The sequence below is a fragment of the Augochlora pura genome, chromosome 4 (genome assembly GCF_028453695.1).
Source record: "Augochlora pura isolate Apur16 chromosome 4, APUR_v2.2.1, whole genome shotgun sequence".
Classification (NCBI taxonomy): domain Eukaryota; kingdom Metazoa; phylum Arthropoda; class Insecta; order Hymenoptera; family Halictidae; genus Augochlora; species Augochlora pura.
This window is the reverse complement of record NC_135775.1, coordinates 25,413,586-25,428,635: the sequence shown is the minus strand read 5'-3', so window position 1 is coordinate 25,428,635 and position 15,050 is coordinate 25,413,586. Positions and strand designations below refer to the sequence as shown.

General features: G+C 45.3%; 1 protein-coding gene across 2 annotated transcripts in view; it reads left to right on the top strand.

Annotated features, from left to right (window-relative positions):
* LOC144469049 (PTB domain-containing engulfment adapter protein 1) overlaps window positions 1–14,879 on the top strand; it is a 28,308-nt gene extending 13,429 nt beyond the window's left edge. For both annotated transcript variants that reach the window (XM_078178936.1, XM_078178935.1), the window contains exons 2-9: window positions 8,731–8,836; window positions 8,912–8,979; window positions 11,684–11,866; window positions 11,945–12,271; window positions 12,651–12,862; window positions 12,948–13,165; window positions 13,266–13,492; window positions 13,563–14,879. In XM_078178936.1, the coding sequence (XP_078035062.1) occupies window positions 8,767–8,836; window positions 8,912–8,979; window positions 11,684–11,866; window positions 11,945–12,271; window positions 12,651–12,862; window positions 12,948–13,165; window positions 13,266–13,492; window positions 13,563–13,637 (1,380 nt within the window). In that variant the 5' untranslated portion in view covers window positions 8,731–8,766 and the 3' untranslated portion in view covers window positions 13,638–14,879. The remainder of the gene's footprint in view (window positions 1–8,730; window positions 8,837–8,911; window positions 8,980–11,683; window positions 11,867–11,944; window positions 12,272–12,650; window positions 12,863–12,947; window positions 13,166–13,265; window positions 13,493–13,562) is intronic.
* The last annotated feature ends 171 nt before the right edge of the window (window positions 14,880–15,050 follow it).

The following is a 15,050-nucleotide window of genomic DNA, read 5'->3' as shown; positions in this document are numbered from 1 at the left end:
AGTAAGCAATTATACAAATGCGGCGCAGTAACACGAGATCGGACGTAACGCTTGTATGTTGTGTCTCCGGCATAACACAGTTTATTTCGATAGCGTACCGCCGAGGTCCGTGTCCCTCGATAACCGTAGAAAAGTTTGCGATAGAGTGAACTGTGTCTGTCACATGACCCGGAAGATCGGTTTAGAAAGACTCGAATCTGACTAACGCGACCCGATACAATACGGCCGGCCTCGACGGAACGAAACACGATCGAAAAACTATCGGGTCCAAGGTTTCGGAGTGAACCTTGCAACTTTCGAATGCATCGAACGGTGCGGGTTTGAGTAACCTATATAGACGGCACGAACAAATACTCAAATAAAACTGTGTCAGCAGAACGGTACGAGAACGCAGCAGCGATCATGAAAAATAGCTTCTCTTTCCACTTCTAATCCTATGAATGCTGCGGCATGCCCTAATTAAATAAACACCGGTCGTAACTCCGCGCTCGAGGCTCTCTCGAGCACAAAGTTCAACACATTTTCGCCACAAGCCATCGTTAGCCTACCGCGGTGCAATTAACGGCGATCCTAAACACTCTCGCAGACTTTGGTTGCGCAACGCGGTTTCGCCTTTGTTGTACGGGCGATCATGGCGCGTGATACGAGCGCATTAACGCGTTAATTAATTCGGTAATCACGCGGCCTCTCAATGGGACCGCGTGCGAGATCCCGTTTTAATCAATCCGGGCCCGCGTCACGGCGCTCCGGTTCGTTGGCAATCTTCGGGGAACGTCGAAAGATTTACAAAACCGTGTAAAGGCTATCGACGTTGTCTCGATAAACAGATCCGGGAGAGAGAGAAAAAAAAAGGCGACATCGGAACCGATTGTCGCGTTGCATATGCAGGCCGGACCAGTTATCGGTTTGATACGGGAAGCCTCTCGCGCGGGTGTCACGGGTGTTGCACAACTACGAGCGCGTCTCTCTCGTCGAATTGAATTGAAGCGTGATTACCGTACGGCCGGTGCCACGATCAATTTCCTTTCTTTTTTTTTCCGGACGGTGGAACGACGACGCCCGGCGGGAACGCAAACCGGAGCACAAAGAACCCGCGGCCATTTAGACGTCGCCATTCAAACGGACGAAAACGATTCCCGCTCGTTAGGAAACGGCGACACTTGCCCGGACGCGTATTCAGGACCAACGATCAATTCAATTTGCCGGATTCGCTTCATTCGATTCGATTGACACTTGCCTTAATTAATCCTTTGCGGACGAGGATTTATCGAAGCGTAGATCGGACGACGGCATTTTACAGATTCTTCATATATTCAATTCCACATTCCTGCTTTCGTGTAGTTTAAGACGGATTATAAATCTCGAGGAAAAATTTGGCTTAGGGTAGTTGGCACAGTTTCGACTCGGTCTTTCGAGTTTAATATGTTTAGTCGTACACGTCGGCGGGGGATACTTGGTGACCGCATGAATGATGCCTCGCCGTGATTTGTAGTCTGCCTTTGGAACGAGAGAAGACTCGAAGTACGATTGACAGTAACAATTATTCTGTGCTCAATGTTCGTTGCTGCGAATATATGAATAACATTATCATTGCGACGTTAAAAATGTTCTCTTTGTAATGGAAAGACCGTAGAAACGGCGAAGAAAATTCTGGGAGATTGTCTGAGAAATTCTTAGGAAATTATCAAGAATCTTGGGAACACGAGTGAGCACCTCTCCATAGTTTCTAGGAAAAATATTAAGAAATATTCTAGAGGATACTGAATGATCCCATAGATACTGAAATTTAAGGACGAACCTTCTAAAAGGTTCCAAAAAGATGTTAAAACAACCCTTAATTCCCACAGTCATCTACACAATAAAGCACATCGAAAGTTTCCCATGTTTTTCCTGGTATCCAGTCGTCTCGTTGGAGGTTCATCTCCGGATCAAACAATTGGTTCGGTTTCTCGGAATCGGCGTGAAAAATAATCGTGTTCTCGCTGCGAGAAGCGGTACGAGCGAGGACGAGCGCCGAGCGCGCTAGGGTCAGGGATTAAATTAACAACGACAACTAATTGGCGGGCCGTGTGTGCTGCAGATGTGGTGACCGCAACGGTGAAACGCGATTCGCGGTGCCCAGAGGGGGAGTCCTCACCTTGAACGTTATGCAACCCGCGATTAGCATACGCGCACCGAGTCTCGGGTCGTGTCGGGCTTGGGGTTAGTTCGTGGAAAAACTGCGCCGGCGTCTGGCGTTTCCGACGGACATCTGAAACGGTGCCAGTAGTCCCGGCAAGCAATTAGAACATTCCATGGAAACGTTTCCCTCTGCTGGACCCGCGCCGACGACGATGACGACGAGCTCATCTGCTCTCTCCTCGGACATGCTTTTTCTATCGCTGCAAAACTCTGCTCTAACGGTCATCTAATAGAGCAATTACGCGCTGTGTTCGAGACGTGTTTACAGTTAACCCTTTCCAATCTTTCGGGCCTATTAGCAGGCTTTCTCGATAATACTGGCCGATCAAATGAGCCGAGTTAGAGTAAAATTAGAATTCACCCCCTTGATACCGACGTATCTTCCTCTTAACCAATTCTTTTGGTTTGAAGACAATTTTGCCTCTTTAAATGGAGGTTTCCGTGTCGATCCTTTGTTCTATTGCTTCTTGCAGCCTTTGATTTTTTAAAATTATAAACGTCGTGAAAGCCGAGAGCTTGAATTAATTTTTGATGGGTAAGATCGAGAAGCGTACAAGATGGAATAAAAATATGACGGAATTGCGATGCTAGAGGAAGACGGTAGGCAAACCGTTGCCAAAAAAGGGCAGCGAGGGGACACGCGCGGCCGGATCGAGGAACGAAAGTCGCTTCCGCCGTTTCGGGATCAGAATTCGTGCCCGCACGAAATTGGTGGCGAAAGTTGTTGACATTAAACGGGGCAACGGCGATCGCGCGTGGCACTATGGTCGCGGCGACACTGGCCAGCAAGCGTATTCATTATTCATGACGGTTGCTCCGCGCGGGTAATTATACATTTTAATGATTTGCAAATGCACTTTGCAATTCCGCGTCGATGAGGCATCCCATTCGATATTTTCATTGAAGAAGGTCTCGGGAGCCGGTCCGAGATCCGACTGGCCCTCGGTGATAATTTATGCGAGCGTAAACACGCATTGTTCAGCGATAATGCGGCGTGAAAATATTTTTCTTTCCGGTTGCGGTTCTTGGAACGCGTCCCGGAGATCGTTTCAGGTGGAAATAAACGGGAGGACCGGTTCGAGAGACGAAAATCGCGTACTCCACGGCGAGACCCCGATTTTTCTGCATTCCTCGAGGATGATGCATTCCGCCGCATCGAGCAATGCGAGCTAATAATATCACGCGAAAGTCGCAGTCGTACCGCGCGCGTACACACCGTGGTATCGCGTTACTGGGATCCAGTTTAACTGCAGGCTACCTTTCCTAAGTCGACAAAAGATGGTCGACTGTAAGAGACACCTCTGCGGGCCGCTCTCCTGTCCACTGCGAACTGTTAAACAATATTGCAACGGGTGTCCCTGCGATCCGCATCTCTGGACTTTCTAGACACGATCCGAACCGTGGAGTCTCTTCACGAAACATTTCCATGCAATTTTCGTCAGGGAAATGCATCGACCGCTATAGCATAATATTATACATCGATGTATTAAATCAACATGTGTAATATATTGTTAATATTCAAACTGTCCAGAACAATGCGTTCAAAATCTCACCGGTGCGAATAATTTGAAAGGTCGATTCAACGATCGCGAGTCTCTGGATCGCTGTCGGGCGATATTTGTTTGACGCGCTAGCCTAAATATCAAGCGAGTTCGCCGGGTATGTGAAAGGGCCGCTCACCCCTGCACTCTGCATGTTGCACGTGCACCGTGTACAGGCCGCACGTGTCGCGTTTCTCTCGAACCGTTCGGTCGTTCCCGAGTGGAACACCCTGTAGATCGGTGGCAGCCGGTGCAACAGGTGTTGAGCGCACCGCAACCCAGCTCTCTGCGTTCGTTCTCGGTTTTCTGTGCAGCTTCGCAGCTGGTTCTGCGCAACAAATCCTGCCCACAGTTTGTGAGTCATGAAAATTTATAAGATCCACGCGGGACACGGTTCTAACGTTCCATGAAAACGTCGGTTTCTGAGTTATCTAGTGCCCGTGGCGCGGCTGCACTTGTGCAGCAGTTGCAGCAGTTGCAGTACACAGCAACACGGTTCTTGGAAATTGCTATCTTTAAATAAATTCAGAGTAGCAATATTTTTGTTCGAGAGTAAGCTGCAGAGTTCCCAGAATGTTTAATCTTCAATAGACTGCAGAAATTAGTATTATATATTAATTGCAAGTAAAATTCTCAGAAGTTAAATTCTCAATAAACTACTCGATAAACTGATCAATTGCGAATAAAAATTACAGAAAGAATGGTTCGCTGGAAACGTTTAAGCAATGCTTCGAATCGCTTTTGTGGTCTCGCGACTCGATTTTCTGACGCCCGAGCTGTCGTGTAGCAATTTCTCGAGCCAAGATTCCCTCGTTTGATCGATGTCTTCTGTGTCGCAACGAATTGTACAATTTCAAGCGGAATACGCTCCGCCAGTTTCTTTGACTCGACTTCCTCCGAGCGAAGCTCATCAGCCACGAGAAGTCATTGTGTCACCACGAACGACAGGACCCAGTTCTCATGAGTCCCAGGACCTGGCGTGTAGGAGAACGCACGCAATCCGCACGACAATTCCAACGACAGCAGAGGAAGAGCTATTCTAGTTGGACAGAACACTGCCAGGGTACAGTCTGGTGCAGACGCAACCCTTCGGGATTCTCCGATACCCTAACTTTATTTTTCTTTATACTTCTTTATTATTCAAATCTCCTTTCTGCTCTCCATTAGTATTTATTTCTCGTCTACATTGTTCCAGATTCTCAATTACTATACTCCGTAAAAATGACTGCCCAGATTCGACCAACATGCGCTATCTGCCTATAGTTCTTCCAAGAAAGTGTGTACAGTAGTTTCTCGAAAAAATAATTTAGTTTCGTGGAATGTCTCGCAGGCGAGTTCAACGGCATGGCAGGCGTGGGCGTAGGGTCGGTCGCGTTTCCACCTGGAAGCGATTATTGCGGGTGACTGTACGCGTGGCAGGGCACACGTCGAGTCACGGAAAGGCACAGAAAGGCAGGCGGCGGGTAGCATTCGGGTTCGCAGAAGTAACCGGCACAATGCGGAGAACCGGCCGGAGAGTCCGAGAGAGCCCGACGGTTGGCCCGGTGCGGCGCGGCCGTTTCGCTCCGACCTCTTTGCGGCTACGTGGGAGGAATAGGAAGTCGTGCATTAAATCCGAACCTCCACCTTTCAACGGTTAAACGCTTCTCAAATAGAATGTACAGGAGATACCGGCTAGCACCGGCACAAAAGCGAGATCGTGATTGCGCTCATTTTTCAGTTAACACTCGAGGAATTCGCTCCTTCTTTCGTCGACGCGACGCGACGGCCTGCTTATGCGCGCGTGGCGAGCACTCCGCTCCGCGCCGTTCTTTCGAAACGACGCTGCGCGGAGCCGGGTTCTGCTCGAAAAGCCTGGAAAATCGACGCCGTTTCCCCGAGGAATGCGTCTGTCGATGAGAAATTGCGACACGCCTCGGAAACCTCTCCTGAAAGCGGTTATTCCACTCGTCGCGACGCCGGCCGCCTCTGATATGACGCGTTCAGCATGCCGATCCCGGTATCTTGAGTGCGGCCCCGGCAGACGCGAGCGATGCTTCTTTGAAATCGGAGTACCTACTCGCCGAAACCGCGCTGACTAATTTCGCCGATGCGATTATTCCGGTGGGTACGCGTCGCATCTGCATGCCACGCAGGTGCACGAGATAATTAGGTACCGCTTCGTTCGACCGACGTGTACGACGCGAACTCGTTCCGTACCGGGAACGCGCAGAATTTCGGGAGACGTGTAATGTATGAGAGATTCTTACTTTCATCTTGTTTATACGCTCTTGGAATCTTTACTGTTTTACTGGCAACCGCTTTGAATTGATAAATAGACCGCGGATCTTTATGCAAAATAATTCTAATTGGAAGGAACGGTTGTTCAGCGAAATTGAGATTATTCTAAATACTTTCGTCGATGATTATTTAATGTACACTGAATAAAATAATCGAGTTGTCGCATTCCTCGAATTCACTTGAAACGTCGCTTTCATGGCGCAGTGTTTAAAAACCTGCGTTAGGGGTCGTTAAACAATAATGTACATCCTTCGCGGACAGAGACGCGAATTATAGCGACATTAAGATTTTATCGCGCGTAAACCTCGCATCGTAATTTTACAATAAAATAGTCTTCCGTGCCGTCGAATACGTTTTCACGAGAACTCGGAGCACCGTGTTGGGTAAATAGGCATTTGCGTACGCCCGCGGGGTTGAAACTGCTGAACCAATAGTCCCTGAACAAGTTTCGAGCGAGTTGTGATATTTTGTCCGCGCCGTTGAAATAGTTTGCGATCGCAGAGATCGCGCCACTGTTACACGGGCGGATCCCAGGAATCCTCTTAGCCGGGATAAAAATTTCCAGGGCAACCCTCGCGTGGAATTAACTAGGTGGCACGCACGCCCCGCGTCGGTGGACACTTGATCTAATTGAACACACAGCGGCGGTCGCGAGAAGTGTGAATAGTGTCATGCGCGAGATGATGAAACGCGAAAGGATTTAGCCTTCGTGTCCAAGGCTGACTGCTCGAACGGCGAACAATCGTCCGCGCTTTAAGCCGGTTTCACGCGGTCTGCTAATTAAAACTTGAAGACTGCGAGGAAATCGCGAACTTCGCCGTGTCCCCGCGCCGCGGGTCGCCTGGGCTACCGCCGAACTGCATTCTGTCAGGCAGAAAACGCTCCACCAAGATCATTAGCGCAACTATTCCTCGTATCCGTTCAACAACTAATCGGGTTCATTAATTTTATCTAATATTTTCTGTTTGCAAGATGGTGCTAAATATTTTTGCCAGAGGTGGTAAACTCTGAACAAACTCTCGGCATATTTTTAGTTAGAATCCTTGTAGCTAACAGAAAAAAAATTAGAGTTTCTTGACCTGAGATTTCTTTCACTTCTACGTTAATTGCAACCGATAATTATTTGTGTCTGCGCGCGAATTCCGATGGTCAAATATTGTTCCACAGAATAATGGTAATTCGTCGATCGCAACTTTTGGGCAACGCCGGGTTCTCGGAGATTTTCGGTATCCCGTGTGAAATCGGCGAACAGATCGCGCCGGATACTAATGGCGTTGCGAAATGCAACAACAATTACGCGAGATGCAGACTAATTTGTCGGGGGAAGCAATTCTATTGACGAATTCCGCGCTCCCAGGACACGGTTCCGTGATTATTTTATCTCCGAGATTGTATAATCGCGGCCGAACACTGGAAAAAAAAATCGCCGCGATGCGCTTCCCATGATTCGTGAACGGTGAAAAGTTGTTTCGCAATTATGCAATCGCTCGCTTTTTCTCTACGAAACGACACGAGTTTTTTAATTCGATCTCGGTCCGGCTATACGTATGTAAAAACGGTCGAGAGCAGATCATTTGTCTGGCTTGTCGTAATTTAAACGGTCCGCGTGATCGATAATGTCGCGCGAGACTCGATTTTGCACAACAATGTCTCTTGGACAGATATTGAATATTACCGTAATATGTAATTAGTCAACAAAAAATCGTTTCGCAATGCATTGGGACATTCGCGGACACCGTTAGCCAATCTGCTTGTTCCTTTCATTAAGAGTCATTCAATCAAGCCGCTCGTCGAAGCCGCAGAGTCAATCGTTACTCAATCAATTTTTGTAATCTGCACCGCATTGTTTTATAACGATCTGTTAATTATTATTCGCAGAAGTTCAAACAGGCGTAAACTCCTTTCGTCGTTTCGCACAACAATTGTTCTGATTTCACTGAGCGTTAATTGCACTTTCTACTGTCGCATTTTGCACCTTCCATTAACATGTAACAGTTAATTTAACGGGTGTACGGGTTAAAACCGATCCCGTTTTAGACCAAAAAGTAGAGAAGCGACGACTGCGGCGCATATTCCTGACAGATATGCGGTGGCGAAAAACCGCTGGATGGAAGCTGCCCGGCGCACGTTGTACGGTTTTCTTTGGTTTGCACGCGCCGACGTTGCGAAACCCGCGCAATAATAATCTGAACTTGAGGGCAAGATGACGCAGAGCTTCGGACCGCGCAAAATCATCTCGCGCCCCGCGATCATTTCCATTTCCAGCAAGGAAAAGGGGACAAGAGCTGGCAGTTGTGTTCGCCGCTCGTTTTGCATCTCGGGTAACGCCTTCCAGAGGCTGTTCGAGAGTTACGAGCACGTAGAGAGAACGTTTCTCTATCGCGTGCCGGCCGAGGCATACAATTCAGAAAAGTGATCGCGATGAAAGCATGGAAATCTGACACCGTTTTCTAAAATACCGTCCGCAAGTGGAGCGAAATTTTGCCGGCTAATTGTTGTTCGAGCGCGATCTTTGCATAATTCGGCGTAGTTTCTACCGAAAACCTTGAGAAAATCGACAGCGATTAAATAATTTCACCAAACGACTTCACTTTAATTGGCCAAGCGCTACATCCTTCTGCCAGCATTAAAATTAAAATTTTCTAGCTTCCAAAAATTTTCGGAAAAATATTTCCAATATTTGAAAATTATGTTCAGACGCTGACGAAGTATTTCTCTTCTGTTTCAGGTATCAGCAAGCAGGTGACAATTAGAGGCCGACAGCATGAGGAACTCAACGCTCCTGAAATGGGCGCAGAACTCGGCGAATAGTAAAAATCAAACGAGCAAAAATGGTGAGCGGATTCGGCGGCGATCTCCAAATGTGATCGACAGGCTGGTTACGTAAAATCGCTGAATTCTTGTTCTAGGGACGACTAGGAACTGGATACACCCACCGGATGCGCTCCAAAAAGGCCACATCGCCTACCTGGTCAAGGTACGGTTCGTTCGGCTCTTTAGAAATTCGTTCGGCTGTGCAGAACGTTTCAAAACCGATGACGGGCAATCGTTCAATCCGCGGTAGAAAAACGAGTGAAAAGTGTGAAATGATAAGCGTTGATGCGATTTCACTGGAGTCGTTCCGCGGACTCTCGATTTCACGGATTTCTCTTTGGCTCTTTGTGCTCTTTATTGACTTGGGCGCATGTAGGACACCGGAGTGTGCACGAAATAATCTTTTGCACGGAAATAGAAACTGTTTCGCGGTAGAAGCATCCAGATATTGTTATTGCAGAAGATGGCGATACGCGTTCCCGCGAAATTTTTGATTTTATAGATATATCTGCGGTTGCGTAGCTAGCTGCACAGAAACTATAACGGCGTTGAGTTTCTTTTAATTTTATTGATTGGCGAAGCGTTGAAAATACTCGAATCAAGGACAACAGTGCGTACAGAGGTAGACTTTCTAACTGTTCGAACGCTGCAGGGATTCGTTCGTCTTAACCAGGTAGCTGTTTTTGACGAATATACTCGTCGTAACACAATATATACTTGCACAAAACTGCTAACTGGTTCAGAATTCTTTATTAAATTATATGTTTTACAAAAGAGATTGCAACAGCTAATTGGTTGTAAGCAACGTGACCTCGAAACATTATGGTAAAAAAAAAAACAGCAGAGCCATTACCATAATTAATTTAATTCTCTTGCACTGACAAATTGCGTTTCTTACAAATCACTCCAAATACAGCAATAGCCGACGCAGCGCTCTCCGCGCACGGTCTATTTAACGCGTTACACAATTCCGACGGTTTTGTAATAAATAAATAGCGACTTATTAATAACCTCCGGACCTCCTCGACGGCAATACAAATGCATTCCCCATAAAGTGCACGCGAAGCCAGAAGCGACAAGCGAATTTAGCAACCGAGGCCGAGTGCACGCGGTTGCAAAACCAATCGTCCGCGAAAGAAAAACAAACGAGTCCCGATCACGGCGCCATGTGCTGTCGATATTTCTCCAGATATCGACCTCTTCCCAGATAGGTGAAGGTCGCGACGCGGTTCGACGTCTCCGCAATTTTTTTGCATCGCGTATTACGCTCCGGAAAAACCTCGACGATCGTCGCGACAGACTTTTTACTTCTCGGTTCCAACGTTGCTAGATAAAGGAGATAATTTATGCGCCGCTTTCCAAACAGACGAAGTGGGCAACGAATTTGCCGCGAACAAATAGAGCCGAGATTTATCTGCGGATGCCGCAGACAACGTCGCGGTTCCTCCGCAATGCGGATTCACGAGGGTTGCATTTTATCACGCTCCGCTTTTTAATTAGCTGCGGGCCTATCGTGCTATGTTGTACAAGATGAGACACTTGTTTTCGTTAATAAGCCATGTCCGCGATTAACACGTTCGATACAATTTCGTTTTAATATCTTAATTCTGAGAATAATGCTACGTATCTCTATTATGAAGTAAATTATCACACTTCGCTTTTTAATTAACTCGCGAATCTACTTCGGGATTTGTTGCACTATCATCGTTGCCGAAGTGATTGATTAAATATTAAAGAATTTTGTAAACTCTCAGAACAGTATGCCACGCATTACAATCCTAAGTAACAGCGTCTAATTAAAGTCATTTGTCTGTTTGAATGGGAACGTCGGGATCGTGGACACAAGTGGTGACGGTGGTAACAAAGTGTTAATCAAATAATCAACTTTTGTGCGCATGATGCTTTCTGCGCTTTATCGTCAGGCTTCGATTTGAAGTGAACTAACGCGGAATTCTATTTTGGGAAATATTTGTTCACCCGAATCACGCTCACTGCCTTCTGCATTGGGCCCTGTCGCTCGAAAAAAGTTGCATAATCCCCTCACGGTGTTCCCTGCCTTTCATTTCTCTGTAGGAATTGGTTTGGCACGCGTGTGCGCGCCTCTTTCGGAATACGAAATGCTTTGTGCACCGGACGACGTGCGAAAGGTTCGTTGCACCTTGAAATTTCGCGACCGAGGTGCATTTCACTATCCTTCCAACCGAAACGAATCGGCAATCCCCGCTGCGAACCCGGCGTCGTTCGTTTTCCGGCGGTTAATCAGCATAACGACCTCCATCTGCTAAATCGGACCGTTGCTTCCTCTTTTTGGAGGAGTTCAATGCCGCTGGGTACAGTGCAGAACGTTTCCGATTAATCCGAATTGATCTAAACTCCTCTGTGCAACCATTTCTGATCAGCGAACACAAGGGTCAATCGATCGGCCTTCCATCAGGCGACATCAAAATTGCGTGCCTCGGAGATCAATGTAGCAAGATCTGTTTGCAATTGACTAAATTTAGAAGATCGTACCGCGCACCGCAACGAGATCGTTAAAGTAAAAATAGATCGGCTGAATCGATCGATGCCACAAAGTAGTAATTGCACGTACGCATCGTGTTCAATCAACATTAGCTGCCTTGACCGTTGAGCCCGCTGTCATAGCATCTCTACGGCTTATTATGGGCCAATGGTTCATGATAATCGCCGGCGACAGGAGAATGCACTGGAAAAAAGATGGAATACATAATGCATCCGCATGTGCTTATCCTCGATTCGTAATCTTACACGTGCAACTCGGAATGTCCTGTATCTGACGACTACAAAATTAATGAATACCTAAAAAATACCGCCGCACATCTAGCTAATTTCTCGATGAAACATTTCAGTACTTGGGCAGCACGGAAGTCGACCAACCAAAAGGTATCGAAGTGGTGAAGGAAGCCATCTGCAAACTGAAGTTTAACCAACAGCTGAGGAAGAGCGAAGGCACGAAGACTCCGAAGGTCGAGCTGACCATCAGCATCGATGGAGTTGCGATTCAAGAACCGAAGACGAAAACGTCGCCAAAGGTACCATTGCATTCCGAAGCCCATCGAGCGTTAAAGTATTCAGTCAGACTTGTTATTCAGTCAATCGCCTCTTTTCAGCGGATTATGCACCAGTACCCACTGCACAGAATATCCTACTGCGCCGACGACAAAGGCGAGAAAAAGTTCTTCAGCTTCATCGCGAAGGAAGAGGACGCGGAGAGGCACACGTGCTTCGTCTTTGTTAGCGACAAACTGGCCGAGGAGATCACGCTGACGATCGGCCAAGCGTTCGATCTAGCATACAGGCGGTTCTTGGAAACGTCGGGAAAGGATCTCGAGACACAGAGGCGATGCATGGTTCTGCAGCAGAAGATCAAGCGATTGGAGCATGAGAATAATGTGTACCGCCAGCGGTTACAAGACATTGCCGCTATTAAAGGCTCGGTTAGTTTTAAGAACAGCTATAATACGAAATTGAATAGCTAGGATCGGTAGATTCGAACTGTACGTTGTAATTCAATGCAACTGCTGAGATCTCACATAATTCTAGGGCTTAAAACGACCAATTAAATTTATCTAATTTCATAATTGTATAGCCGAGAATGACCGTACAAAATGTTATAATCCTGTAGCCTAAGGTTCTTGCCTAAAGGCATCAATCAACTGATCAGCTCAATAGAATTGTGTAGTTGTTTGTAGTGAATTCAGAGAGAGATCAACGCGTCCCCAAAAAGTATATTAAAGAAAATTGACTCCAAGGGTTAGAGCTGCTCCCCGTGGAGAAGTGTAATAGCGAATAATGATCTCATTATCCTTTTCCTAGGCGGATGTGTCGGCATACTTGTCGCAGCACAACCTACCGGATATCCTACATGTCCCTGGGGCATCAGGCGAGACAACGCAGGTGAACGGAACTAGCAACAAGTCCTCTCTGAACGCCAGCAATGATACTAATGGAAATACGCCGAACGGATCGCAACCACCTCCGGTACCTCCGAGAAGTTTCGAGAAGACTTTCGACGATAACTTTATGGCGTATGTAGTGTACTATCATTACACGGTGATCGCCACTTTAAAAATTTAGAGTTGAATTTAGATGAATTTCAATTTATGCGAACAGGAGTGAACCACCAATTTCTACACCATCGGTTGGCACTAAACTAGAAGGACTGCTGATGGACGAGTTCGAAGAAGATTTTAATCCAAGAGCGTACGAGGCAGCGTCCAATGGCATAGCAAATCATCAAACAAATCATAATCCTCTTCTGAATGGGCAGATATCACCAAGTTCGAACTTCTTCTCTCAAAGTAATGGCACTACAAGTCCTCCTCCATTGTGTAAGTTAATTATCAGTGATTTTTCTAATAGGATTTTCTACTAATGATTTTTCTAAAGTTTCGAGTATTAATGTGTTTCTTCCTTTTTCTTTTGGTTCAGTGGCCCCACCGCCTAAAGCAAAGGATTCTAGACGTCAAAATGGAGTGAAGGAGGATTTATTTGGCAGCATTCCCTTCAATCCGCCACCACCGCTGAATATAAAGAATGAGTTTAATGATCCATTTGAGATGGGCGAGTTTGGAGCACCAACGACGATAACCAATCCGAGCCAGCAGGAATTGGAAAACGCTATTGGCCTTTTAGATAAAAAACTACTTGAAATGAAGGTGCATAATCTGAATTATAAATTTGTATTCAATACTAAATGCAGTGAATAATTAATGATTGATATTTTAGGATGGTTTTAGTAGAGGTCTTGCCATCGACACTGATGATTTCTCGCTGGAAAGCTTGGATCCTCTACGGAACTGAACGGAAAGCACCCCTTTAAAAAAGGGAGAGACAAGGGAAAGGCCAATTATGCATTATATGTTCGCTAGAGAGCATAAAAGTCCAGGAAACGTATAGGCAAATTAGGAACTACATTTATACAAAGCCAAAATTAGTCAATTATTATTATAATTATTCTAATCGTATATTTATCGTGATGTATGATATTTATCACACGCCTACTAAATATTGATAGTAGTGTTAAGCTTTCTTACCGAACAGTGCAGGGATGATACATCGCTAAAAGATCTTGAGAAAACGAATGGTATTGATACTCGTATTGATTCCGCTATTAATACTGTTTGTTTTTTCTGGAAAGAAATTAAATTGTTTTAGCGCACTGTGAGAAAACAAAAAAAAAAGATTGATGAGGTTATTGAATCGCAAGTAATTAGAATCTCAAAGACTCCTTAGAAATCCTCCGTGCCTTCTACTAAATCGTTATATTTACATATGAAGGAACAAAATGCTGTTTGGAAATCTTATGAATAGAGAATATTCTATTCGATGAATGAAGTCTTTTCCCAAGAGAATGGGAATGCCACCCTTCCACATAATCAATTGCAATCGCAGCAAAGTGGCGATCCGATATTTCATTTATCGGGGAATGTTTAAGAGCAATACCGACAATAGTCGTGTCCTTATTATCATAAGGTTCAAGAGAAATTAATAATATATTTTTATGCAGATATAATCTAACTTAGGGCCAACTACGTCTGTGCATTTCTCGCGATGCGAACTCGTAGAAGAAAACAGAATCGAGAAACTAACTAAAATAGTGATAATCATTACTCTACTAATAGATGTGCCTGTATGAATAACATCTGAAATATTTCCATTGAAATCATTCCCTATTTTTTCCTTCGATCGTTATTCCACTTTCCAAGAAAGCACATAAGGGAAAAGCGGATTGGCATGAATGTCGTTGAAGACTTTTTAGTCCCGATTTTTGCAGACGTTTATGTGTGTCGAGATCATGAAATGTTTGAAGACCGTGCAAGCTGATGCGTTTGATACAGTAAAAGGAAGGTTATTAATTGTGTACATATAAAATGCTGTTTTATTATTGTTGCTCTATTGTTTAAGCATTATCGTTAAGAATATAATGCGTGAATAATGTAACCAAGAAATCTGTTTTCTTTTACGCCATATCCTACATGCATTTCATATCAAGGAACATGAGCTTTATTCATACAATTCTTAAATGAAAAACGTTTACATCAATATTGGCCTCAGATTATTTATCTGCCACTCTACATTTCATTTTATGATATTGCTACATATTTTTGCATGTATTAACTGGTATGCACTATCCAAGAATGATTACGTCATAATCACGAGACTAGAAGCATTTATGCAAATTTTTATTTTTGTTAATCAGTTGAGAAAATCTGG